This window comes from Vidua chalybeata, chromosome Z (assembly GCF_026979565.1).
Source record: "Vidua chalybeata isolate OUT-0048 chromosome Z, bVidCha1 merged haplotype, whole genome shotgun sequence".
NCBI lineage: Eukaryota > Metazoa > Chordata > Aves > Passeriformes > Viduidae > Vidua > Vidua chalybeata.
The window spans coordinates 2,807,259-2,832,928 of NC_071570.1; the positions used below are offsets into that span (position 1 = coordinate 2,807,259).

Below are 25,670 nucleotides of genomic sequence, written 5' to 3' on the forward strand. Positions count from 1 at the left end.
AAGCTCCGAACCGGGCGGGCAGGGTGGCGTGGGCACGGCTGTGCAGCCGCGGGCCGAGCTGCTCCCGCTGCGCTCCGTCTTTTCCTTGGGGAAGCGGCGCGGCTCAGCGGGATCGGCCGTCACGGATGGGCTTGTCCCACGGCGCGCTGGGGCCGAGCCTCCCTTCCCCGCCGGTCCCACCCGCCTGCCACAGCACGTCCCGCTCCTCGACCCGCGGGCATCCCGGGGCGGGAGCACCCGTGCGTGGGAGGAGACTCCGCGGGGCGGGCCGGGCCGGGCCGGGCCGGGCAGGGAGCGGCGGAGCGCGGCGGCGGCGGCAGCAGGATGCGGGAGGCGCGGTTCAGGGACAACTTCTGGGTGAGTGGGAGCACGGCGGGACCGGGACAGCGGGGGCAGAGGCAGCCGGAGCCGGGGGGTGCACAGCTGGAGGTGGAGGGATCACTGCTGTCTGCTTAGAGTTGGCTCCAAAGCCAACGGTGGTGGTCGTGGGGTGACTTTGCTGAATGCTCTGGGTCGATAGAAAACTGCCACAGGTTGCCCAGAGCAGCTGTGGCTGCTCCATCTCTGGAAGTGTCTAAGGCCAGGTTGGACAGGGCTTGGAGGAACCTGGGATAGCGGAAGGTGTTCCTGCCCGTGGCTGGAGATGGAATGAAATGTGCTTTAAGGTCCCTTACAACCCAAGCAATTCTGGGATTCTGTGATCTCCAGCAGGCACTGCCCACCATGAATGTCTTGAGAGTTGTGGCTTTACAGCCTGCTCCACACAGCCAAAATAATCCCAGCAAGTGACCGCTGCATTGCTGGATGAAGTCAGTGCCAGGCTGAAGGGTTTGATATCATTAATTTGCCATCGGTGAACTACTTGAAGACACCTTGGCGAAAAATGTTGAGCTAATCCTGGACTAGGAGCAAGTCACTCGGTGTGCTGCTGCCAGCTGTTGAGCCATGGAGGAAAACCCACAGTTTGGGGAAAACCACAATTTATTCTTTCCAGTCTGAATTATGCTTTTATAAAAGGAGAAGTGCAGGAAACCCACATATCTGCTGCAAAGCTTAAGCTCTGTGGCTACTCAGTTCCTCTTGTGGTGGACCTTCATTCTAGGTATTGGCAACCAGGAAGTAAATTACTGCATTTGGTCCTTTGGGGCTGAAAATCTTCATCTGTAAATGGTGCTTGGGGTTTCCCAGGTGTTGCCTGGAAGCAGCTCCCATCATGTAGGATGTGGGAGAGAAGCACAGAGCTGGCACCAGGTTTGGGGCTCCTGAGTGTTGAGGAGTAAGCGCAGAGCCTCACCCAGCATCATTAACGAGTTAACTGGCATAGCGTTGTCAAATACATAAATCCCACTCAGGTGTCAAACCTGCTGTGGAGAATAAAGCCAACTTTGCATCTGGCAGCTGCTTCCCAGCTGTTTGTTACACCGAAGTTTTCCACAGTGCTCCCTTTGCTTTGCAGACGTGCAGAGGGGAGGTTTTGAGGGGGGTGGCAGCACTCCCTGGGCTGGAGGAACAAGTGTCATGCCAGAAGGGCTGAGTGGGCAGGGTTTGTTGTGCCTCAGTGGCACATTGGATTGGAGAAGAGCTTCTCAAGGGCTGACTTTGGCTGACTTGGGCTGTTTCTGCCCGGTTTGTTCCTCTCCAGCAGTGGTGTGGTGCTTTTTGAAGGAGGATTCTGGAGGAGGGGGCTCAGTGGGAGAGAGAACCAGGACAGGAGCAGCCTCCAGCTCCCAAGACAAGGAGGATCTGGGGTGTTGCATGGGGCACTCCTCCCTGCTTGACCACTTCTACTGCGAACATGGCTATTTTCTGAATAATCCCTGGTTCTTGTGAGCTCCAAACCACTGGTGCTGCCATGGATTTTTCCTGGGCTTTGTCCTTTCTGGAACCTGTGTGCTCCAAGGCCCCTCACCAAGGAAATGTGCCTGAGGCAGGCAGCTGGGGTGGAGGTTGGGTGGGAACGTGATGGATGTGACTCAGTGGAGAGACTGAGGCCCTTCTGCGGTCATTGGGCCCATGGAAAAGGCAGGTACCACCCCAAGCAGCTGCCACACCACGTACTGGTGACTGTGCATCAGCTGTGAGGGCTGAGGAGGAGGGGTGAATGAGGATAGGAAGGAAAAAAGCCAAATCAAGATGAAGTGTGGAGGGCTGCACATCCAGCTTCCACCTGCTGCTGAGTGCTGTGAGTGGGCAAGCACTTCCTCCTGCAATTTTCCTCTTAGATTGCTTTGCGTAAGGCAAAAATAGAAGGAGAAGTCTTTGCTGAAGCAAGTGATTTCTTAGAGTCATAGAAGAAGCATTGAGCAGTTTGGGTTAGGAAAGACCTTACAAACCATCTAGTCCACCACCCTCCTATGGTCAGGGACACCTTCCACGAGACCAGGTTGCTCTATGCTCTGTCCAACCTGGCTTGGAATACTTCCAGGGATGATGCAGCCACAGCTTGTGTGGGTAACCTGTGCTGGTGTTTTAATACCCTCAGTCATAAACAATCCAAACAATTACTTCCCTGTATTTAATATGAATCTCTCGTCTTTTTGTTTAAAACCATCATTTCTTGTCCTACCACTACAAAGAGTTTGGCAAGACACAACTTTTGTCTTCTGAAGGTTCTTCACCTGTCAGACAAGGTGAGACCAAGAGGGCCATTGTGGCATGATGCTGGGCAGGTAGCAGATGCTGCCACACGTTGTTCTTTAGTGGTGATGCTAGCTCAGCTTCAGATCTGCTGGTCCAACAAAATGTCCACATCTTCCCCCCCCAAGTTAACTCATCATTCCATCCTACCTGCAGAATCCCTAAATACTGGAGAAAATGTATGTTACTCTGGTGGGAGCAAGTTTCTCAGTGGTTAGGACAGCCTGATGAGAAGGAGGATTCTTTGGGAGTGCTCCAGGGGAAGTATGCTCCAACTGATGGGACAAAGTTTTAAAAAATGTGCAAACACTTAAAACCTAGGCCAGTTTTGGTATTGGATCTTCCAGCTTTGAACTGTGACTGGTTGTGAGTGATGACCTCCAAATTTCTTTGTGGGGATACAATAGTAAGGGTGAGGATGGTGAGGCCCTGGCACAGGGTGCCCACAGCAGCTGTGGCTGCCCTTGGATTCCTGGAAGTATCCCAGGCCAGGTTGGACAGGGCTTGGAGCAACAGGGACAGTGGAAAGTGTCCCTGCCCCTGGCAGGGTGTGGAATGGGATGAGGTTTAAGGTCTCTTCCAACCCAAACTATTCTTGGATTCTGTGATTGTAGGCTAAGGTGCAGCCCAGCCTTTGCTCTGTTGGGATAGCAGGACTGTGCTTCCAGCCTCACCTGGGGACTGATTTAGTTTTAAACCCCAGCAGTTCTGGTTCCTTCGGTGGGTGCTGTGTCTGCTTCTGCACTGGCTCCTGTTCCCTGCTGGAGCTGATGGTGTGATATTCCTGATGTGCCCTGTCGGGAAAACACAGGCCCACTCTGCACTGAAGTTTGCTTATGCTGTCAGGTCTTAAGACAAGATGATGAATTTTCTTGAATAAAGATGTTTGCTCCCTGGCACCCCACTGCAGCTCCTGCTTGCTCAGGGACTGAAGTCCAGACATGCCTGAAGCAGAACAATTTTTGCCCTGAGTGTTCTGACTCCCATGTCACTACCACAGGCCTGTGAGGGAGCTGTGCAAAAACAAAAATACCCCAAAGCTTGTGTTTGTTCGCCCTTGCCCTGCCTGTAGTGATTGCCAAGAGTTGGGCAAGCCTGACAGTTTGTTTTCATTTGTTTTTGCAATCTGCTCTTCTTCTTTCACTATGTGAGGTCTTTTCTTTCACTTTTTTTTTTTTTCACTTTCTTAGTACATGCCTTGTTTTCCACAAGCTTGTTCTCGCACATATTTCAGGTAACCCAACAGCCTTGGGTCTTACCAGTGCACTTTGGTGTTGTAAAACCATATGGTAAAAATAGAAATGACAGTAATGTTAAGAACCACTGTAATTCTGATCTGTGAGCTAAACAGAGTGAAATTTTGGTCATTTTGCCTTCAATGAGGCAGTGCTCTGCTCCCTGCAGTGGTTTTATAGCGGTGCTGCTGAAACAACCTGTGGCTGGGGGGATGCAGCCCTGGGTTCCTGGGTTTATTCCCTGGCTGCTGACTGATAGTGGCTGTTTCACTTCCCCTTCCCCCTGCTTGTCCTTCTCTAAATGGGCACTGGCTTGGTGGAACTCAGCAGTGGCATTGTGAAATCCCCAGGTCCTTGTCTCAAAGGAACAAGGTGGGATTTGTAGGAAGAAGTTGCATGAAGGCGGAACAGCCCGTTGCTTTTGGTGCCTGTGGAACGAGCAGGGAAGGTGCTGGCATAGGGGAAGGGAGCTTCAAATGGAAAATTACTAATCAAAAAAGCTGCTTTTTGCAGGACGCTGGTCCCAGGTGGGTGGATTTGCAGCGAGGCCTTTTCCTCCCTGCAATGAGTTGTGTCTGTCCTGTTGTACCCTCCTGGTTGTGGGGTGGGGAAGAGCTGCAGCCTTGTGCTTCTCTTGTATCAGTAACTTCTGCGGACCCTGAGCGATTTTGAGGCTGCACTGACTGTCAGCAAGGACAGCACGGCCAGCTACAGTGTTTCCAGCTACTAAAATAGCCACCAGCCTCTGGTGTGTTCCTTTAAGCAGGCTGAGGAAACACACTGAGAGTTGGAATAAATACAGATCTTTCTAGAGGTGGTCCGTGAACATGCGCAGTGCCCCAAACCTTTTGGTTTGGGAAGGTTGGGACAGACAGGTGGAGGGCAGGAAGGCTCTGCAGAGGGGTCTGGACAGGCTGGATCCATGGGGTGAGGTCAGTGGTGTGAGGGGCAGCAAGTGCCAGATCTTGTGCTTGTGTCACCCAACCCCTGCAGCTCCAGGCTGGGACAGAGGGGCTGGAAAGGAAAAGGGCCCTTTGGGAAAGGCCCTGCGGGTGCTGGTGCCAGCGGCTGGGCATGAGCCCAGGGTGCCCAGGTGGGCAAGAGGCCAGTGGCCCCTGGGCTGTCCCAGCCAGGCTGTGACACAGCCCCAGTCCCTGTGCTGGCACTGCTGAGGCATCTCCAGTGCTGGGGACAGCTCTGGGCCCTCAGGACAAGAGAGACACTGAGGGGCTGGAGCGTGTCCAGGGCAGGGAATGGAGCTGGGAATGGGCTGGAGCCCCAGGAGAGGCTGAGGGAGCTGGGAAGGGGCTCAGCCTGGAGAAAAGGAGGCTCAGGGGGGACCTTGTGGCTCTGCACAGCTCCTGACAGGAGGGGACAGCCGGGGGGGGTCGGGCTCTGCCCCAGGGAACAGGGACAGGAGGAGGGGAAATGGCCTCAACTTGCACCAGGAGAAGTTTAGATTGAGTATTAGGGAAAAACTCTTCATGGCAAGCGTTATTAATCCTAGAAACAGGCTGCCCAGGGCAGTGGTGTAGTCTCCATCCCCAGAGGGATTTAAAAACCATGTGAATGTGGCACTTGGAGATATGGGTTAGTGGTGGGGTGGGCAATGCTGGGGCGTGCTTGGATTTAATGGTCTTAGAGGACTTTTCTAATTGAAACATTTCTCCACTGTCATTTTCTTCACAGGGTGTGTGTCTGCAGGGGTTTTCCGTGTAAATTGGGGTAGGAGATGGAAGCGTCAAGCTCAGCAGCTTGCTGTGACTCAGACGGGATCATGACGTGCTTTCCTGTCCCCAGCTGAGCCTTTTAGCTCCACTTTTGGCTGAAAGTGTAACCAAACCCCAAAACATCACAAGCAGCGCACAAATTCCTTCTCGTTATTGAGTCCATTGGGTGCAAATCCAGGCAGCAGATGAAAGGGTGGGGGGGGGGGGGGGGGGAGTTGCATGTCCTGTGAGCTTGGGAAACATCAGGTGCTGCTTTGTCACCTTGAAATCATCTGTGTGCAGTTTCCATGGGCTGTCCTCTAAATAGCACGTGGGCTCAGAGCTGTGCCCAGCAGGGAGGACCAGGACAGATGTGTGCTACAGAGTGGCAGGAGAGATCCTCACACTCTGTTTGGGCCGGGTTTGGTGCAGCCCCCCATCCTTCATACTTGCCTTTGGGTTAGTTTATTACTGTTTTAAATCATCTTCCCTGTGCCCATGGCTCTGTGCTTGCTGTGCTGCACTTCTTTTTCCATTGCTGTTGCCAGCCCTACCTTTGCAGTCACATAATCCCAGAATGGTTTGGGTTGAAAGAGATCTTCAAGACCATCCAATTCCAGCCCCTGCCATGGGCAAGGACACTTTCCACTAGCCCAGGTTGCTCCAAGCCCCATCCAGCCTGGCCTGGGACACTCCCAGGGATCCAGAGGCAGCCACAGCTGCTCTGGGCACCCTGTGCCAGGGCCTGCCCACCCTCACAGGGAACAATTCCTTCCCAGTATCCCATCTGTGCCTGACCTCTGACAGTGGAAGCCATTCCCTGTGTCCTGTCCCCCCATCTCTTGTCCCCAGTCCCTGTGCAGCTCTCCTGGAGCCCCTTGAGGCCCTGGCAGGGGCTCTGAGCTCTCCCTGGAGCCTTCTCCAGGCTGAGCACCCCCAGTCATGCTGGTCCTTTTGACTCTTTCTGTGCCAAACCTGCCCAGAAGGTTTCTGCAAAGGCTGATTTGACACCATACAACCCTGCCCATCTCCATCTGGGCCGGGAGTTCCCCCCATGGAAAACTCACATGGAAGAATTTAAAACCCATATAAATGTGGCACTCAGGGATGTGGGTAGGTGAATGGTTTGGCAGTGCTGGGGAACATTTAGACTCGATGAGCTCAGAGGGTTTTTCCAACTTAAAACAACTGTGTGATTCTGTGTTTCATGTAACACCTTGCACCCTGAGGTCTCCCTTGGGTGCTTAGGAAACACACATGTGCTGGAATTAAATCCTTCTACTGTGGGAGGAAGAGTGATAAAGCAAGGAGCTTAGTGCACACTATTGATGGGTACTCCCAGTTTTCCCCTTGACCCTTCTGCCTGGCACAGAGACCCCCGAAGTGCCAGGCAGCAGAGCAGGATGCAGGAGCCTCCGGGTGCCCCTGGACGTGCAGTGATGGGGCTCTGACCCTCCCTCCTGCCTGGGCTTGCAATGGCCAGCAGTTGTGCTTTGCATCCATTTTGTTTCCTTTGAAAGTGGGGATAACCTCATTTTGGAGGGACATTTGTACTTTGTAAAGGAAGTTTGGTTTCTGCTTGGTTTCCTGTCTTCCCATGCAAAGCTGACCTGGGGTACCTGTGGATTTTCTGCCAGTCCCACTCCACCACATCTCCCCTTCACTTCTTGCTTTCTGGTCACTGACAGTCAAGTACTTGAATAGGGAATTCCACTTAATTAAACGGTTCCTTTATCACAAATACCATCCCTGTTCCTTCTTTATTGCACCAGGAATAAATTCTTGAGACATTCCCTCTTCTGCTGCCCACACTGTTATGCCAGATCTCTGCATACTCTTGTCCTGGCTTTGAACCATTTCCTGAATCTCTCCATCCTGCCACTATCCTCTTCAGATTTCTTGATAACCTTTTGTGACTTTTGTTTCCTGTTGCTGAGTTTCATACCTGCTCCTACTATTGCTCCCTTTTCTGCAGCCTTGCATAGGAATGGGGAAAGAATGGGGTAGAGTAAGTCAGCCTACATCATTGCTGCATCTTCTTTTTTCTTTTTCTTTTTCTTTTTCTTTTTCTTTTTCTTTTTCTTTTTCTTTTTCTTTTTCTTTTTCTTTTTCTTTTTCTTTTTCCTTTTCCTTTTCCTTTTCCTTTTCCTTTTCCTTTTCCTTTTCCTTTCCTTTTTCTTTTTCTTTTTCTTTTTCTTTTTCTTTTTCTTTTTCTTTTTCTTTTTCTTTTTCTTTTTCTTTTTCTTTTTCTTTTTCTTTTTCTTTTTCTTTTTCTTTTCTCTTCCTTTTTCTTTCCTTTTTCTTTTTTTGTACAAGCATCTGTGCAATATATGTTTTTAAGGAACAATTTGGAAGACAATGACCCTTCAGAAGTCTATGGCAAGTGTGAGTGGCATAGATGCACCTTGTCTCAAATTGCCACCATTGTTCTCATTCTGGAGTGTCTCCCACCCCTAAAATAAAAGATTTTATTTCATAAAGAGGCACTTGCACGCTTGCTCCCACTGAGCCATGGCCTGTGCAAACGCCTCAGGAGGGGGTAGTGGCCATGGATTGCACTGACAAGGACATGACTCCTGTTCCTCTGTTTTCAGAGCACGGATCTGACCAGCACAGTTGGCTACGACAGCATCATTCAGCATCTGAATGATGGCAGGAAGAACTGCAAAGAGTTTGAAGACTTTCTGAAGGAAAGGTAGGGAGCTGCCTCTGACAACAGATTGGGTTGAGCCAGGTCCTTCTCCTGGTATTCCCAGTTTGATTTCTGCCATGTTTAACTGATGTTAAAATGCTGGCCCATGAAGTTCACCTTGCTGTTTGACTTGCAGAAGGTCAGGTTAGAAGGTCTTGGCCTAGGAGAGCCATGGCTTTGCCCTGTTTTTGTCTCTGTATATTATGAACACCCCACAGATTCAGTGTTAAGAAGTGGTGGGGTTAGGTACTGCCATTATTAATCAGAGGAGATGACATAAGTAGAGATTCTGTGGCTGCAAAAACAGCTGTGATGATCTGGCCATGTATTTTACCTTTATGGTTTACCTGGTTAGCAGTGGCTAAATATGAAGAGCATTGTAGAACACTGTACATTGAATTAATGTCATTTTGGTAATGACATTACCAAATGTCTGACTCTAACTGCACGACTTGGTACAGAGCATCCTGGAACAAACAAAATGGGGATGAACAGGAGGAGAACTGCACCTAAAAGTGTCTAATGCACCTACCTCTGTTAAGGCTGTAATCCCATATTCCAGGAAAATTTGGACCTTCCACATGAGGAAGTGGACCCAGAGAACCAAGTTTCACTCATCCATGACAATGCAGAGTGCCAAAAACCTCTTCTACACCCTGTGCCCTCTTTAGTCTTGAAGGAGGTGTAGGTTGCCACTGAAGTGTCTGGCCAGGAGGAGATCAGAGGGGCTGGGCCTGGATTTGCTGCTCTCTGGACTTGGCCCAGTTGTCTAGCACTGCTGTTACACAGTTCCAGCTATGGAGAATGTGCCTGCTGGATGTTTTGTCTCAAAGAAAGTTCCATGGGAATGTTGTTCGGTATTAAAAAAAAAAACAAAACACATCTATAATACATTTTTTTTTCAATTTCTCTATTAGCTTCTGGAGTTTTTAGAGTTAAGGTAGGTGAATTTCATTGCCAGACTTCAGAAATCAACCACACAGGGGTGTCCATCTGTGTCAGTAGTTAAGGCATTTTAGAAAGTTATTTGTTTTATCCAGTAGATGTTCTAATGGCAGCCTCTAGCAGTACTTGTTCCTTTCTGCTGTCCACATGGAGAGAACTACATTTGACCAAGCAATTCCATCCCTGGTTGTCTGTAGTGATTTCAAAGCAGCTGCAAAGAACTGGTTATTCTTATACTGCAACACAGGAGCTCTCTTTTCCTCCTTCCTTTCTTCCAAGAGGGGGAGATAATGTGCTCTCTCAAAGATGTTATTTATGTCACCTCATGAGATCTGGTCTCTTTTTCAGATGCTCTCCCTAAGGATTAGTGCCAAGTACAGAGAGTACTTACTGCCAGACATTGACAGAGGGCAGGGCTAGATGGGATATTGGGAAGGAATTCTTGGCTGTGAGGGTGGTGGGACCCTCTCTGGCACAGGTTTTCCAGAGCAGCTGTGGCTGCCCCATCCTGGAAGTGCCCAAGGCCAGGTTGGACAGGGCTTGGAGCAACCTGGGGTAGTGGAAGGTGTCCCTGCCCATGGCAGAGGGTAGAACTGGATAAGCTTTTCAGGTCCCTTCCAACCCAAACCAATCAATGATTTCTCTCTTTGATGTCTCTCTTTCCTCAACAGAGCAATTATAGAAGAAAAATATGGCAAGGAGCTCATTAACTTGTCGAAGAAGAAGCCCTGTGGGCAGACAGAGCTGAAGTAAGTTCACAGTTGCTTTTATGGCTGTCCCTGAAGCAGTGAAGGAGGAAGGGAAGGAAGGAAGCTGTGAGACAAACCAGAATTGAAACGTGACAGAGACATTCAGAAGATGAGCTGAAATCATTCTCATGAATGAGCAGTGCCCAGGTTCTGATTGGCTTTGAGTTGGAGCCCACCAAATTCCCCTTAGCCACAGATTGACCAAAGCACTGTAGATGCTCGGGGGGGTGAGGGCTGGTGGGTCAGCAGAAAGCTGGGGATCATGAGACCTCGGGGATGAACAAAACCCGGACAGGTTTTGTAGCCAGAGGGAAGTATAGGTACTTCCTTGACTCAAACCATGCACATCTTTAGAGCCCAGCATGCTGTGGCCAACACGGCTTGCTCCATTTCCTAAGTGACCCTCAGTGCCTTCTGCTTCCTCCTTTATTTCTGTACTTTATACATGCCCTGGTCATTTACTTACTTTACTTGCATATTGAGGTGTCACTTAAAATGTTTCTGCCATCTTTACTGTGCAATATTAATAGGGAGAAAAGCTGCCTATTTTTCCAACCACTGGCAAATGCACCGTGTTGAACTTGTTCCAAATGATGGTTTTAGGAGGTTGCCGGAAATATTTGTCGGGAAACTTTGAATCTTTAATAGCATCCAGTGCTCAGAAAGATGTAAAGTAGGTGTCAAACCAGGTGAACTGTGTTGTACCTGCTGAGAGGGGGAAAAGCTGGAGGTACTAAGAGTGTGAATAAATGTGCTTTGAGGTACTTTGGCCATTGTTGAGTGAGTTCTGTTTTGGAAGAGGTGCTCTGCTGATGCCTGTGCCTGACTGTGCTTCTCCACCCTTTGTAATGCCCTGCCTGTGTTTTTCAGCACGCTGAAGAGATCCCTCGACGTTTTCAAGCAACGTAAGTAATTCTTCGTGTTTGCCAGGACACTTGGCAGTGCTAAAGCCTGAAGGCAACTGCTTGGGAAGAAAATAGCAGAGAAATCTCTAAAGCTGTGCAGTGCTGAGGCCAGGCAAAGGCTGTACTGCTGCTGGCCTGGTACATCCCAGTGTGTGGGTTTTGGGACAGAGTGATCCAGGACATGTGTGGGACAGGAGACCCACAGGGCATCATTTTGGGATCTCTTGGGCTTTGGGGTCTGGCTGCAGCTCAGAGGTCATATTTATATTGTGCATAGGAAGCTGTGCAGGGGAAGCTTATCTGGAGTTTGTTGGACAGGCTTCTCCTCTTCACAGAGACACTGTAACTCATACCTTGAACCTGGGACAGCTCTGGGCCCTCAGGACAAGAGAGACACTGAGGGGCCGGAGCGTGTCCAGGGCAGGGAATGGAGCTGGGAAGGGGCTGGAGCCCCAGGAGAGGCTGAGGGAGCTGGGAAGGGGCTCAGCCTGGAGAAAAGGAGGCTCAGGGGGGACCTTGTGGCTCTGCACAGCTCCTGACAGGAGGGGACAGCCGGGGGGGTCGGGCTCTGCTCCAGGGAACAGGGACAGGAGGAGAGGGAACGGCCTCAGGCTGGGCCAGAACAGGTTTAGATTGGATATTAGGGAAATTTTGTCATGGAAAAAGTTGTCCAGCCCTGGCACAGCTGCCCAGGGCAGTGGGGGAGTCCCCATCCCCAGAGCGATTAAAAAACCATATGGATGTGGCACCTGGGGACATGGGTTATTGGTGGCCTTGGCAGTGCTAGGAGAATGGTTGAACTTGAGGATCTTAGGAGGTCTTTTCCAGCCTAAATCATTATGTGATTCTAACTGGAGCATCTCAAAGACGGTGCTTTGGCCACCGTACATTGTCATGTGTCACATCCTGCCATGGCACCATCAGATGGCACCCGGAGGGTGAGCACTCTGCTGTCCTGTGCCCAGTCCATCCCTTGCCCGATCCAGGTTTCTTTGTTGCCCCTGTGGACCTCCCTAACACGGCTCTGCCCTCACCACTGCTGACAATTCACAGCTGTGGGTTTGGAGCAGCTTTGGGGGTTGAGTCAGGAGCTGCCATTTGGCTCCGCTCCCTTGGTGGATCCTGGGGTGGTGTTTCACAGTGTGGCTGCTCGCCTGCAGCCAGAGGAGCCTGAGGTTGTTTTTTGTCATTTTTTGTGTTGCCTGCTGGCCTGGGGCAATGCAGTGTGTTGAAACATGCCTAGATTTACCTGCGTGAGGGGGAGAGTTTTCTCAAACTGGGGAGCAGGTCCCAGCAGGACTGATCCTTACCCTGGTGAGCACTGCTTGGAGGCTGCTTCAAACAAGCCAGAGCCTTCTCACATTTCTGAAGGGGGACATGTGGTGTGCTCTAAGTTGACTTGAGATACAGTCTCTTCAGGAATATATATAGATATAAAAATACTGAATTTGTTTTCTCTTTGTAGAAATAGACAACGTGGGACAAGGTCACATCCAGCTGGCGCAAACCCTTCGGGAGGAAGCAAAGAAGATGGAGGATTTCAGGGAAAAGCAAAAGCTGCATCGGAAAAAGGTCAGGCACCGCGGGGGGATGTGCCTTCCTGCAGGGTGTTGATCCTGCCCCAGCAAGGGGCTGATCCCGGTGCTGTTTCATGCCATGTCCCAGCCCCTGCCATGCCTCCACTGCCTGTGCTGCTGGGAAGTACTGAGCTCCTTCCTATGTGTTGTAACTGTGTTGAACTGTGTAGTAACCTCCAGCTTCCTTCTTCTCACTTCCACATCTTCTTTGTGTGTGTTTTGGGGCCAGCCACAGCACTGGAATGTTTTTAAAGCATTTGTTTATAGTGCTCTATGATCTCCATAGGGGCTGCTAAAATGGCCAAGCCTTTTAACTTCTTCTGGTTTGAGATTCCTTTGTCTGGAAAACCAGGGAAAACTGCTAGAACCAGGGATTGGTTTGGACCTAGCAGAGGGGAGTGGGCTTTCCAGTTTTGCCAGAGTCTGAGGAGGTGATACTGTACTATATATTGCTAGGATTTAGTTTGTAGAGCACCTTTGCCTACACAAAGGCTACAACTACCAACAATTCAAGGCTTGGAAAGAAGCACAAAACAATGAGTTTTGTGAAGATGATTTGGGTAGATGAAGGTCTTTAAACACATCTCAGTGTGGTCTGTGGCTCTTCCTCTTCTGAGACACAGTGTGTCCTGGAGCTTTGGTGGTCAGTGATGTGCTGACCCCAGGTCTGTTGCCTTCACAGATAGAGCTGATAATGGAGGCGATTCACAAAAACAGGAATCTTCAGTACAAGAAGACCATGGAGGTAAAGCAAATGTGCTTCTGTTTCTTGCCATGTGGGTTTGATGCTGCTCACACACACCCACACAGAGCATTAGGACAGGCTTAAATGAGAGGGGTTTCCACCTCTGCTGTGACTCTTGACCCTGTGTCTGTGTGAGTGGTGTGCAGGGTGTGCTCAGAAGCAGAGGAGAGCACGCCGAAGACATGGCCAGTGGTAGCCTTGCAGGGTTGGATACAAATGGTTTAGAATCAGAGAATTATTCAGGTTGGAAAAGCCTCTAAGATGCTTGAGTCCAACCATTTGCCCAGCACTGCCAAGCCTACCACTACCCCTTCTCCCCAAGTGCCACATCCACATCTTTTCTGAGCACTTCTGTGGATGGTGACTGCACCACTGCCCAGGGCATGAAAACCCTTTCTGTGAAGAAGTTTCTCTGAATATCTACTCTAAACCTCCTCTGATGCAACTTGAGGCCACTTCCTCTCCTCTTGTCCCTTGTTCCCTGGGAGCAGAGCCCGACGCCCCCTCCTGTCAGAGAGCTGTGCAGAGCCACAAGGTCCCCCCTGAACCTCCTTTTCTCCAGGCTGAGCCCCTTTCCCAGCTCCCTCAGCTGCTTCTCATCAAACTTGTGCTCCTGCCTGTTCCCCAGCCCATCTCTGGACATGGCCTCCATTGCCAGAAGCTTTTCACCCCAATCCAAGAGCAGCCTGCCTTGCAAGGCTTTCCCCAAGCTGCAGGGCGCCTTCTGTGCGGCTCCCTGCTCTGCAGGCAGCCTGCTCCCTCGCAGGCTGAGCTTTTCCCCGAGGCGTGGCTGCACCTGGCTGTTTGGTGTCTGTGCTAGGCCAAGCGTCTGTACGAGCAGCGCTGCCGGGACAAGGACGAGGCGGAGCAGGCTGTGCACCGCAACGCCAACCTGGTCACGCAGAAGCAGCAGGAGAAGGTATGGGAGGGGAAAGGGATGTCTTTTCCTTGCAGCCCTCGTGCCCCACGGCTCTTGTCCCGGCTCTGGGTTTTGGGGTGAGGTGGGGAGGCTGGTGGTGCTCCCCAGTGGGGCTGCAGGGCCATTGGTGATGCACCCAGCCTCTTCTCCACCTTCCTTGTCTCTCCTGTTTTTGGCAGCTGTTCCTGAAGTTGGCTCAGACAAAATCAGCACTGGAGGATACTGGTGAGTGTGGAAAGGTCGTGTTGGGAGGGCGAGGGGAGTGTTTCTAGGGGCAGGGGGTTGAGAAGCCCTGGTGTGGTTCGTGGGTGAGCTCCAGGTCTTAGGTTAGGCATGACTCCTTGGAAACACACGCCCAAGATAGCAGCAGTGAGCAATGTCCCTGCAGAAGCCTGCATGAGCCCGCCAAAGCTATATCCTTCTGCTTTATCCCTGATCTCCCACCCTTTCCAGCCTTTTCCCCAGCCCTAGAATTACCTCCTAGTGAAGGGATTTTTTAAATGAATGTTAATCATGGAATCACAGAATCATAAAGTGATTTAGGTTGGAAGGGACCTTAAAGGTCATCTCATTCCAACCCCTCTGCCATGGTCAGAGACACCTTCAGCCAAAATGTGATTTGTCTCTCAGACAGGAGTTACCAGCAGAGTGTGACCACAATGGAGAAGATCCGGGACGAGTGGCAGAACGAGCACATCAAAGCTTGCGAGGTAAATGCCCCTAAACACCTGCACATGGCAGCCTGGTCCTCTGGGTTTGCAATCCTGCCTGCAGGGCTCAGGGGCAGTGCAGATTTGCTGTTTTTGTATTCCCCTGGCAGTGAAGCAGCAGGATGTATTGCAGCTAACCCTGTGTGTGTGTGTCTCAAGCATGGCTTCTGGATTCAAGGCCCCACTGCTTCAAGGCTTCTGCTCTTATTTTATTATTTTTATTTTTCCACCACCTTCTAAAATTGACAAAGTCGAGGTAGTGACATTTTTTGCCCACTACCTGCTTGCAAGTGTGGCATGGCTGTCATCTTGAACAGCCGTGGTCACCTCTGTATGCTCAGTAACTCCAGGCCAGTATGTCCTGGGGCCTCAACAACACTTTTGTTGCTCAGAAGGCTGTCTGAAACTCTGGAAGACTTTTCAGCAGAGGCTGGTGGTGGCTGGGGATGCAGGTGAAGCCATCTCCACATGCATACTGTGCCAAGAGCCCTTCGCCTTGTGTCTCACAGACCATGCAGTAGCGTGGGAACCCTTCTGAGTGGGTATATCAGCCTGAAGCAGACTGCCTCAGAGGGAAGCGGTCCAGCAGGGATTTCCAGCACACACTGGGGAATTCCAGACTGGTAGCAAGAGGGCTGAGCAGTAGCTCTGCTGCTGGCCTGTGATCTGTGACCGAGGAATGGACAGAGACTGCAAAGACAGATTTTATCCCAGATCTGCTTCAGGCTTGCAGCCAGCTTTCCCATTCCCAGCTGTGCTGATCCCTTCCAAGTTACCTCTCTTCAGGCTGCTATTCTAATTTTCCATTTGAACTGAATTTTCTGTCTGTTTTGTGTGGTGTGCGTGGGTGTCTCTGTGCTGGTGTGCTTTTGGTGCCTTCTCTGGAAGCCTCTAAGATGGGGACTCCGTTTAGTGGTGGCTTGGCAGTGCTGGGTTAGTGGTTGGACTCTGAGACAGCTTTTCCAACCCTAATGATTCTGTGCTGGGGAGTGGAAAGCAGCAGTTTCACTTTTGCAGATGGATGATGTGGAAGTTTTCCTCTCCGTGTGTTGCAAAGGTCATAAGTGGTAACAAGTGTGGATGTTCATGGAAATGTGTAAAAGCATGTGAAATTGAGGTGTACCAGACAGCAGATTTCAAAAGGGTTTAAACTTGCTTGGAAAAGGGCTAGGCAGGAAAGAAACAGAAACGCCTCTGTTTTCATACATCCCCAGTGGCTTTTTTTTATTGCTCTGCATCTGGAACATGGAAATGTTAAAAAAAACATCTGCGTGTGGCACCTGGGGGAATGTGTTAGTGGTGGCCTTGGCAGTGCAGCAGTAATTGTGGGATCTGATGATCTCAGAGGGCTTTTCCAATCTACGTGATTCTGTGTTTTAAGGGTACCTGCTTAAGGGAAGTGGGCTGGGACCACAGGAACACAGGGTACCTTGGGAACCTGTACTGCCTTTAGGAAGCTGGCTTGGTCTCCCCAGGGGCAGAAATGTGCTGGGCGATCCCCTCCACTTTTGTCTTGCAGATTTTCCAAGCTTAGCACTTACCTTTGAATTACCTGGTTGCATAGAGGGGTTATTTCTCCTCTGGACAAGCCGGAGGACTCATGGCTTCCTTACTTTCCTGCAGAAGACCAACACCAACTGCTCCTGGCAGTTAGCTTTGCTGTGGCACATGGGGGTGAGAAGCAATCAGGACAAAAGAGATTTGCCCTCGTTTTGAAGATGTTATGGGCAGTTTTGTCTGTGTTGTTTCAGTTCTTTGAGACTCAGGAGTGCGAGCGGATCAACTATTTCCGTAATGCCCTCTGGCTCCACGTCAACCAGCTCTCCCTGGGCTGTGTCCAGAATGATGAGGTACCTCAACTGAAAACCTTTTCCTGTGTAGGAAGCAAAGCCCAATTTGTTTTCCTGGGCACTAAGCTGTGTTACATCTGGGTTGGGCTGAGGCCCAGGATTAACCACAGACACCAGCATGAGTGGGCAAGCAGAAGGATTGGCCAAAACTCTTGCAAATGGGGTTTCCTCTGGGATTTCCACATTTTTTGAGGGTGGTGAGGCCCTGGCACAGGGTGCCCAGAGAAGATGTGGTTGTCCCATCCCTGGAAATGTCCAAGGCTAGGTTGGACGGGGCTTGGAGCAATCTGATCTAGTGGAAGGTGTCCCTGCCCATGGCAAGGGATGGAATGGGATGGGCTTTAAAGTTCCTTTCCAATCCAAACTACTCTGGGAATCTGTGATTCCCCTGACACTGAAGCCTGTGTGAGTACTGGGCTTTCACCCTATGTGTGGCAAGCAATTGGAAAAAAGCGTTGGTTTTTTACCTGATGTATACAAAAGCACTTTATTTCCCTTTTGCAGAAATATGAGGAAATCCGCAAGAGTTTAGAAATGTGCAGCATTGAGAAGGATGTTGACTTTTTCGTAAATTTACGCAAAACTGGAAGTTTGGCTCCAGGTAAGAGCTTAGTAGAATCTCAGAAAGTAGTGCTGACTGCTCTGTACTCCTCATGGAGCTGGCTGCTCTGGTCAGCATCATTTTGTGGGCAGAAAACACTCATTTTGCATTTCATTCACTGCCTTGCAACACTAGTCTCTGCCACTTTTGACAGCCCCTGGAGATCGTATTCTCAATTTTTTTTTAGCTTCCTGTCAGGCATTTTCTCAGAGAGGGGAAAGACTTAGCAGCTGAATGCTGGTATAGCAAGTATTTTATGTCTGTAAGAGGCTTGTACATCTCTACTGTCAACTTCTCCTAGCTCCTGTTGTTTATGAAAACTACTATAATGCCCAGAGAAATGTGACTCCTGCGAGAAGTCCAGCTCCTGTGCCTATATCAAGGTAAGGTGTGTAACATGTACAACTGCAATTTTTATTGCAGATGATGCTCGCTCCCCCCAGACAGGCATATTTTGTTCCTTTCAGTCTATTGGAAGCTTGACTTAAGGGTATTAGAGGAAAATATTTGCTTGCATGGCTCTTGGTGTGACCTGTCACCAAGACAGGTGAGAGGAGGAGATCTGAGGAGAGTTAAAAGCATTTGTGGGTGGAGCGAGGAAGAGCAGAGCTGGATTCACTCTTGCGGGACAGAAGCTGGGCAGGGAGGACACAGGGAAGGGTTTTTCTGTCGGGGGCAAGATGTTGACTGGGGCCAAGACTCATGCTAAGGATGAATTGCCACTTTGGCTGCCACACTGGGAGAGGAGTCATGTCCAATTACGGCTTCCTGATGCCTCACTCTGGGCAAAGGCATGTGTAAAGACATGGCTCACTTGGAATTTTTCCCTGAGTCAGTGCTCTCTGGCTATTTTTTCCTCTTCTCCACTGTGTCAGGTTCAATTCCTGTGTTTGCCAAGTGGGCTGTGGGTGGTGAGCCCACCGAGACTTGCCTTGTCAGGTCTCCATAAAGCCCAGGCTGGCCAGACCTCCTTCTCTCCCGCCAGCTCCGGGCGGGGGCAGCTGGGGGGTGCAGAGCCAGGGCAAAGGGAGTCCCTTAGCCTCGCAGATCCTCAGCTCTGTGTTTCCTTCTGTGCAGGAGGGGACCCCTGCCCACCCCGACCAGTGCACCAGGTGAGTTACTGCTTCATGGGCTTTCTGGCCATGGGAGCTGTCACTTCAGCCCTTGCCCAAAGTCCCTTTCCAGCTCCCTTGGACCCCCTTTAGGCACTGGAAGGAACTCTAAGGTCTCCTTGGAGCCTTCTCTTCTCCAAGTGAACACCCCCAGCTCTCCCAGCCTGGCTTGAGCCTCATTCACTCTGGCATCCCATCCCTTTAACATGGATGGCCAGTGTGTGGTGCTTCTGCTCTGTGTAAAGCCACATAATGAGCACTTCTCATGGGAAACCTGAGGGGATTTTTTGTGGTCTGTGTTTCAGGGGAGCCTGATTATGCCACAGTTGATGGCTACAGCTTGGTACATTTCTAACAGTCACAGTAAGTACCCACTTTTGATGAAATGAGGCTTAAAAGAAAGAGAGTGAGGAATTTTTTTACCTGGGCAGATAGTAATATGACAAGGGGGAAAGGTTTATACTAAAAGAGGGTAGATTTAGATCAGCTAGAAAGGAGAAATTCTTCCCTGTGAGGGTGGTGAGGCCCTGGCTCAGGCTGCCCAGACAAGCTGCAACTGCCCCATCCCTGGAAGTGTTCCAGGCCAGGTTGGATGGGGCTTGGAGCAATCTGGGATAGTGGAAGGTGGTTGGAATTAGATGGTACTGATAGTCCATTCCAGCCTAAACCATTCTGGGATTCTGTAAGAAAGGATTAATATCAGATGAATCTACACAGAGGAGGGACAGTGGAGAAAGATAGGCCATTGGTTAAGGAATGACATTTTGAGGTGACTGATTGGAAGTGATGCACCTGTCAGCCCTCCCATCGCTTGTCTGAGCTCTAGCTGTGGTTTAGACACTGTTGTTCCTGTTCTCTAGGTTTTCCAGAAGGCAGAAGACACTTGTTGGTCTGACCAGCGTGGCAGAGATGGTGTTTTCATTTATTCCCAGACACACAGAGCTGAAGTGCTTCTGCTTTTCAAGAGAATATTTGAGGACTCCAATAATTATTTGTACATTCAGAAAGCGCTTACTAAAAATCTATGCCTTTGATCAGCAAACTCCTTGGATGGATCTTCACACTCCCAGGAAGAAAAAGACCAGACACAGGCATGATCTGTGTCAGAAGGTGGTTTTGATTTGCAGTTCTTCTAAAGTGTGGCCATCTAGAAAATCTGGGGCCTCCCAGTCTCTATATAACTAAGAAGTTGTATGTGCTGAGAGGAGTGCTGCATGATGCTTTGGGCTCGCTGGCTTGTCTTCAGGGTATGTGCATGCCTCTCGGGTCTCAGGTTTTGCCTGTTCCTAAAGGCTCTTGCCTGTACCTAAAGTCTTTCATTAGTGGGGATTAAACTTGTCATTTAGGTCAAATTTTACTCATATCTCTCAGAAATCTTACTTAGAGGGCACCAGCAGTTGCACTGCATATCTGGCTTAGGTGTAGCTGTGCTTCATGCTTAACTGCTGACACTGGAAGCTGATCTGCATCCCCCCAGGGAGGGACTGTGTCACATCCAACCTGCTGGGAGGTCCCAGGAAGGAGCTGAAGGAATTTATTCAACTCTGCCAACCACCTCTCTGATGAGGGTCTTGTGGGCTTTTAGGTTTTAGGTTTATCTAGTTGCCCCTGGTAAGGTCTAGAGACCAGGCTGGATGGAGCCTGGAGCAACCTGGTGTAGTGGAAGGTGTCTCTGCCTATAGCAGGGAGTTGGAACTGATGCCTTTTTGGGACTACTTAAAAACAGAGGCCAGACAAAATTAAGGGAATAAAAAGCAGTTATATTTATTGAAGGGCCTTCAGGTACTTTTTGGGCAGACAAAGCCCCCCCCCCCCAGGGGCTACACCCAAAAAAAATGGGCAGTGGGTCACAGATTTTCATATTTTTCTAAGTTTGGTCTGTTTGTATATTGGGGGTTAATCTTCCAGTTACAGCTTCAGGTAATAAAGTTATTTACCCCAAGTTTGCTGCCCCTCAATTCACTTTTGTTTACATTTCTCGGGGCCTGAGACAGTGAGGTGTACTTGATTCCAAGGCCTAGAGAGGAATTGTTTAGACTGACCAAAATGGGAAAGCAGTAGCTAACACTTCGTGTGGAGTTTAGAGTTACACCCTAAAGAATTGCAGGATTACAAATATATGAAAAATACAAAAGCTAACATCTTAAGGCATCAAGAACTAGGTGGTCCTTAAGGTCCCTCCCAACCCAAACCATCCCGGGGATTCTCTGATTCTGTGATTTAATTAACCTCTGTGATTCTCTAAACTTTGGACTTCTTCTGACTATGCACCACTGGAAAGAAACCTATCTACTACTGGAGCCATGAAACTTGTTTTTCTGACCACATCTCCTGAAAGCTCCTGCCCTTGTTGTTACCACATATATAGATATGATAATGGCTTTGATTCAGAAGCTTACGTGCCTGGGGGCTGCTGGTCTCTCTGATGTCCCTGTGTGCAGTGCTGCTTCACTGCTCCTCGCTGCCTTATTTCACTGGATACAGGGACACAGGACATGGGGATAAACACAGTTTACCTGTCTAAACCTGGTGCCAGGTCACTAACCTGGAGCAACAGGATTTGTTGTTTTTATGATGTTTTTCAAGTTGAATCTGCATGGCTTCAGCAAGTGCCTCAGCCCAGCAGTCCTTGGGGTTTTTACTGGATTTATTTGTGTGGGGAAGATGACATTGAGCTCTGACATCTGCCCTGCTGCCTGACAGTGAGCTGTGCAGAGTGCACATGGCAAAGAATCAGCTATCCTATTTATTTCTGAAAGACCAAGGACACAACTACTCTTCTGAAGGAGCCTGCTGTAGTCTTAGTTCTATAAATATATATTTAAAAAAATAAGTTCTGAGTCTTGTGTTCTGGATATACATCCTTTTTTAAAGTTGTCGTGTTCACTTTCTGTTGGGGATGGGTTTGGGATCCATGCAAAGTATCCTAGTCTCTCCTGGATGGAAACCTACAAGATCACATCCTTGCTCAGCCTTTATTTCAGTCCTTGCTCAATACCAACACAGTAGTGGGAGAAAACACCCCAAAAGAGAATTGCATGAGAAGTGCTTATGATTAGCCGTGAGCTGCAGACCAGGCAGGGCTGTTTGCCCTGGAAGAGTGTCTGCTCTGCAGAAGCTTGCATGGTTTATTTTCTGGGATTTTTCCACTGACTGAGCACAATAGATGCTGTTTGGCTTTTCTGGATGTAGAGGTGCCCAGTGAGGCTAAAACTTCGCTTGCACATTTACTAAAAGCACAGGAGTAATCCCAAAATCAGGATGCTGGGGAAGGTTTCCCCTTACACCCATGTACGGTTTACCTTTCCCATAGGTACTACAAATTCCGGGTTACACTAGTAACGTAAAGACTTCTCAAGCCCGAGGTACAAGGTCCCAGGGAGAGAACAGTGCCTGTTCAAGGCCTTTAACGGGACTGTGATGTGTTCTGCAAAGTGCCGCGGGGGGGGGCTCATCCTCCTGGGCATTGGGAAAAGTCACTCCTGCTCATCGTGGGGCTTGGGCCCTGCTCCAGCTGCTCCGGGTGCCAGGGCAGGGCTCTGAGGGACAGCAGTTCCTTGTCGGGGGCTGAGCCAGCATTCCTGCTGTGCTGGAGGTGTCTCACGCCCTGGGGCAGATGGAAGTGACCTCATACTCCCCATCTAGCGGGGGCTTGGCTTCTCACCCCGCATTCCCTGTGGCAGAAGCTTGGGCTGGCCCTCTGGACGGTCTTTGAGTCCCTGTAGCAGTCTCTGGTTCGCTACAGACTCTCTTGTGAGTCCCTCTGCGCAGTCTGTGGGTTCCTACAGCAGTCTGTGTGTCCTCGTGGGAGGTCTGTTTGTCCCTGTGTCAGCCCCTATGGATGGTCTGTATGTCCCTGTGGATGATCTCTGGGTCCCTATAGTGGGCCCTGGTCACCCATGGAGTGTCTCAGTCCCTGCGGATAATCTGTGGGTCCCTAGGGCTGCTTTCTGCATCCCTACAGCAGGCGCCACTCACTTAGGGATGGTCTGTGGGGTCCCCACAGATACTTTGTGAGTCCCCAGGGACACTGTGAGTCCCTGTGGATGCTCTGTGTGTCCCCATGGACACTTTGTGGATGCTCTGTGTGTCCCCAGGGACACTTTGTGAGTCCCTGTGGATGCTCTGTGAGTCCCTGTGGATGCTCTGTGTGTCCCTGTGGATGCTCTGTGTGTGTCCCCAAGGACATTTTGTGAGTCCCTGTGGATGCTCTGTGTGTCCCTGTGGATGCTCGGTGTGTGTCCCCAGGGACATTTTGTGAGTCCCTGTGGATGCTCTGTGTGTCCCTGTGGATGCTCTGTGTGTGTCCCCAGGGACATTTTGTGAGTCCCTGTGGATGCTCTGTGTGTCCCTGTGGATGCTCTGTGTGTGTCCCCAAGGACATTTTGTGAGTCCCTGTGGATGCTCTGTGTGTCCCTGTGGATGCTCTGTGTGTGTCCCCAAGGACATTTTGTGTGTCCCTGTGGATGCTCTGTGTGTCCCCATGGACACTTTGTGGATGCTCTGTGTGTCCCCAGGGACACTTTGTGAGTCCCTGTGGATGCTCTGTGTGTCCCTGTGGATGCTCTGTGTGTCCCCATGGACACTTTGTGGATGCTATGTGTGTCCCCAGGGACACTTTGTGAGTCCCTGTGGATGCTCTGTGTGTCCCTGTCGATGCTCTGTGTGTCCCCATGGACACTTTGTGGATGCTATGTGTGTCCCCAGGGACACTTTGTGAGTCCCTGTGGATGCTCTGTGTGTCCCCATGGATGGGCTGTCACTTGCCATGGCTGCTCTGTGTGTCCCCGTGGATACTGTGTCCCTATGGACACTTTGTGTGTCCCCATGGGTGCTCTACGTGTCCCCATGGATGGGATGCTCAGTGCCACCCCGTGGATGGCCTGTGTGTCCCCGTGGACGGTCTAAGTGTCCCTGTGGAGTGTCTGTGTGTCCATATGGAGTTTCGGTGGCTCCCTGTGGATGGTCTAAGTGTCCCCAGGAACACTCTGTGTGTCCCCATGGACGGTCTAAGTGTCCCCACAGATGCTCTGCGTGTCCCCATGAGTGACTGTCCGTCGCCATGGAGTGTCTGTGTGTCCCCATGAGTATCTGTCTGTCCCCACGGAGTGTCTGTGTGTCCCCATGAGTGTCTGTCCCCATGAGTGTCTGTGTGTCCCCATACGTTTCTGTCCGTCCCCATGCGTGTCTGTCCGTCCACATGGAGTGTCTTTATGTCCCCATGTTTGTCTGTGTGTCCCCATGAGTGTCTGTGTGTCCCCACTGAGTGTCTGTGTGTCCCCATGAGTGTCTGTGTGTCCCTATGAGTGTATTTATGTCCCCACGGAGTGTCTGTCTGTCCCTATGAGTGTCTGTCCGTCCTATGAGTGTCTGTGTGTCCCCATGAGTGTCTGACTGTCCCCATGGAGTGTCTGTCTGTCCCCATGAGTGTCTGTGTGTCCCCATGAGTGTCTGTCCATCCCCATTAGTGTCTGTCCCCATGAGTGTCTGTGTGTCCCCAAGGAGTGTCTGTGTGTCCCCATGAGTGTCCGTCCCCATGAGTGTCTGTCCGTGCCCATGAGTGTCTGTCCATCCCTATGAGTGTCTGTCTGTCCCTATGAGTGTCTGTCCATCCGCATGTGTGTCTGTCCCCATGCGTGTCTGTCCGTCCACACGGAGTGTCTGTGTGTCCCCATGAGTGTCTGTCTGTCCCCACGGAGTGTCTGTGTGTCCCCACGGAGTGTCTGTCCCCATGAGTGTCTGTCTGTCCCCATTAGTGTCTGTGTGTCCCCAAGGAGTGTCTGTGTGTCCCCATGGAGTGTCTGTGTGTCCCCATGAGTGTCTGTCCCTCCCCACGGAGTGTCTGTCTGTCCCCAAGGAGTGTCTGTGTGTCCCCATGAGTGTCCGTCCCCATGAGTGTCTGTCTGTCCCTATGAGTGTCTGTCCGTCCCCATGGAGTGTCTGCCTGTCCCCATGAGTGTCTGTCCATCCCCATGAGTGTCTGTCTGTCCCCAAGGAGTGTCTGTGTGTCCCCATGAGTGTCTGTCTGTCCCTATGAGTGTCTGTCCGTCCCCATGCGTGTCTGTCCCCATACCTTTCTGTCCGTCCCCATGAGTGTCTGTCTGTCCCCAAGGAGTGTCTGTGTGTCCCCATGAGTGTCTGTCCGTCCCCAAGGAGTGTCTGTGTGTCCCCATGAGTGTCTGTGTGTCCCCATGAGTGTCTGTCCGTCCCCAAGGAGTGTCTGTGTGTCCCCATGAGTGTCTGTCCGTCCCCAAGGAGTGTCTGTGTGTCCCCATGAGTGTCTGTGTGTCCCCATGAGTGTCTGTCCGTCCCCAAGGAGTGTCTGTCCGTCCCCAAGGAGTGTCTGTGTGTCCCCATGAGTGTCTGTGTGTCCCCATGAGTGTCTGTCCGTCCCCAAGGAGTGTCTGTGTGTCCCCATGAGTGTCTGTGTGTCCCCATGAGTGTCTGTCCGTCCCCAAGGAGTGTCTGTGTGTCCCCATGAGTGTCTGTGTGTCCCCATGAGTGTCTGTCCGTCCCCAAGGAGTGTCTGTGTGTCCCCATGAGTGTCTGTGTGTCCCCATGAGTGTCTGTCCGTCCCCATGAGTGTCTGTGTGTCCCCATGAGTGTCTGTGTGTCCCCATGCGTGTCTGTCCGTCCCCAAGGAGTGTCTGTGTGTCCCCATGAGTGTCTGTGTGTCCCCATGAGTGTCTGTGTGTCCCCATGAGTGTCTGTCCGTCCCCAAGGAGTGTCTGTGTGTCCCCATGAGTGTCTGTGTGTCCCCATGAGTGTCTGTCCGTCCCCAAGGAGTGTCTGTGTGTCCCCATGAGTGTCTGTCCGTCCCCAAGGAGTGTCTGTGTGTCCCCATGAGTGTCTGTGTGTCCCCATGAGTGTCTGTCCGTCCCCAAGGAGTGTCTGTGTGTCCCCATGAGTGTCTGTGTGTCCCCATGAGTGTCTGTCCGTCCCCAAGGAGTGTCTGTGTGTCCCCATGAGTGTCTGTGTGTCCCCATGAGTGTCTGTGTGTCCCCATGAGTGTCTGTCCGTCCCCAAGGAGTGTCTGTGTGTCCCCATGAGTGTCTGTCCGTCCCCAAGGAGTGTCTGTGTGTCCCCATGAGTGTCTGTCCGTCCCCACCGCTGCCCTCAGCCCCTCACCCCGCCCCGTCCCGCCCTCACGGCCGCGGCCCCGCCCCACCCCGGCCGCGCCCTGTGATTGGTGGGCGCTGCGGGGGCGTGTCCCGCCGCCCATCGCGCCCTGTGATTGGCCGGCGCGGCGGGGGCGTGTCCCGCCGCCCGTCCCTGCGCGGCCGG

At 51.1% G+C, this 25,670-nt stretch overlaps 1 protein-coding gene across 1 annotated transcript; it reads left to right on the forward strand.

Moving 5' to 3' along the window:
• The first annotated feature begins 310 nt into the window (after nucleotides 1-310).
• On the forward strand, nucleotides 311-21,219 carry PSTPIP2 (proline-serine-threonine phosphatase interacting protein 2). The gene is made up of 15 exons (XM_053932712.1): nucleotides 311-357; nucleotides 8,176-8,276; nucleotides 9,890-9,967; nucleotides 10,838-10,872; nucleotides 12,338-12,444; nucleotides 13,132-13,194; nucleotides 14,015-14,113; nucleotides 14,293-14,338; nucleotides 14,744-14,823; nucleotides 16,575-16,673; nucleotides 17,178-17,274; nucleotides 17,576-17,657; nucleotides 18,352-18,386; nucleotides 18,692-18,749; nucleotides 19,247-21,219. Exons 1-14 carry the CDS (start codon nucleotides 325-327, stop codon nucleotides 18,739-18,741), a joined length of 1,005 nt encoding a protein of 334 aa, XP_053788687.1. The 5' UTR covers nucleotides 311-324; the 3' UTR covers nucleotides 18,742-18,749; nucleotides 19,247-21,219.
• The last annotated feature ends 4,451 nt before the right edge of the window (nucleotides 21,220-25,670 follow it).

Coding starts and splice junctions, on each gene's coding strand:
- PSTPIP2 (XM_053932712.1), top strand. CDS start 325: ATGCGGGAGGCGCGGTTCAGGGACAACTTCTGG. Junction 12,445..13,131: donor AAAAGCTGCATCGGAAAAAG/GTCAGGCACCGC, acceptor TTGCCTTCACAG/ATAGAGCTGATAATGGAGGC. Junction 16,674..17,177: donor GCTGTGTCCAGAATGATGAG/GTACCTCAACTG, acceptor TCCCTTTTGCAG/AAATATGAGGAAATCCGCAA.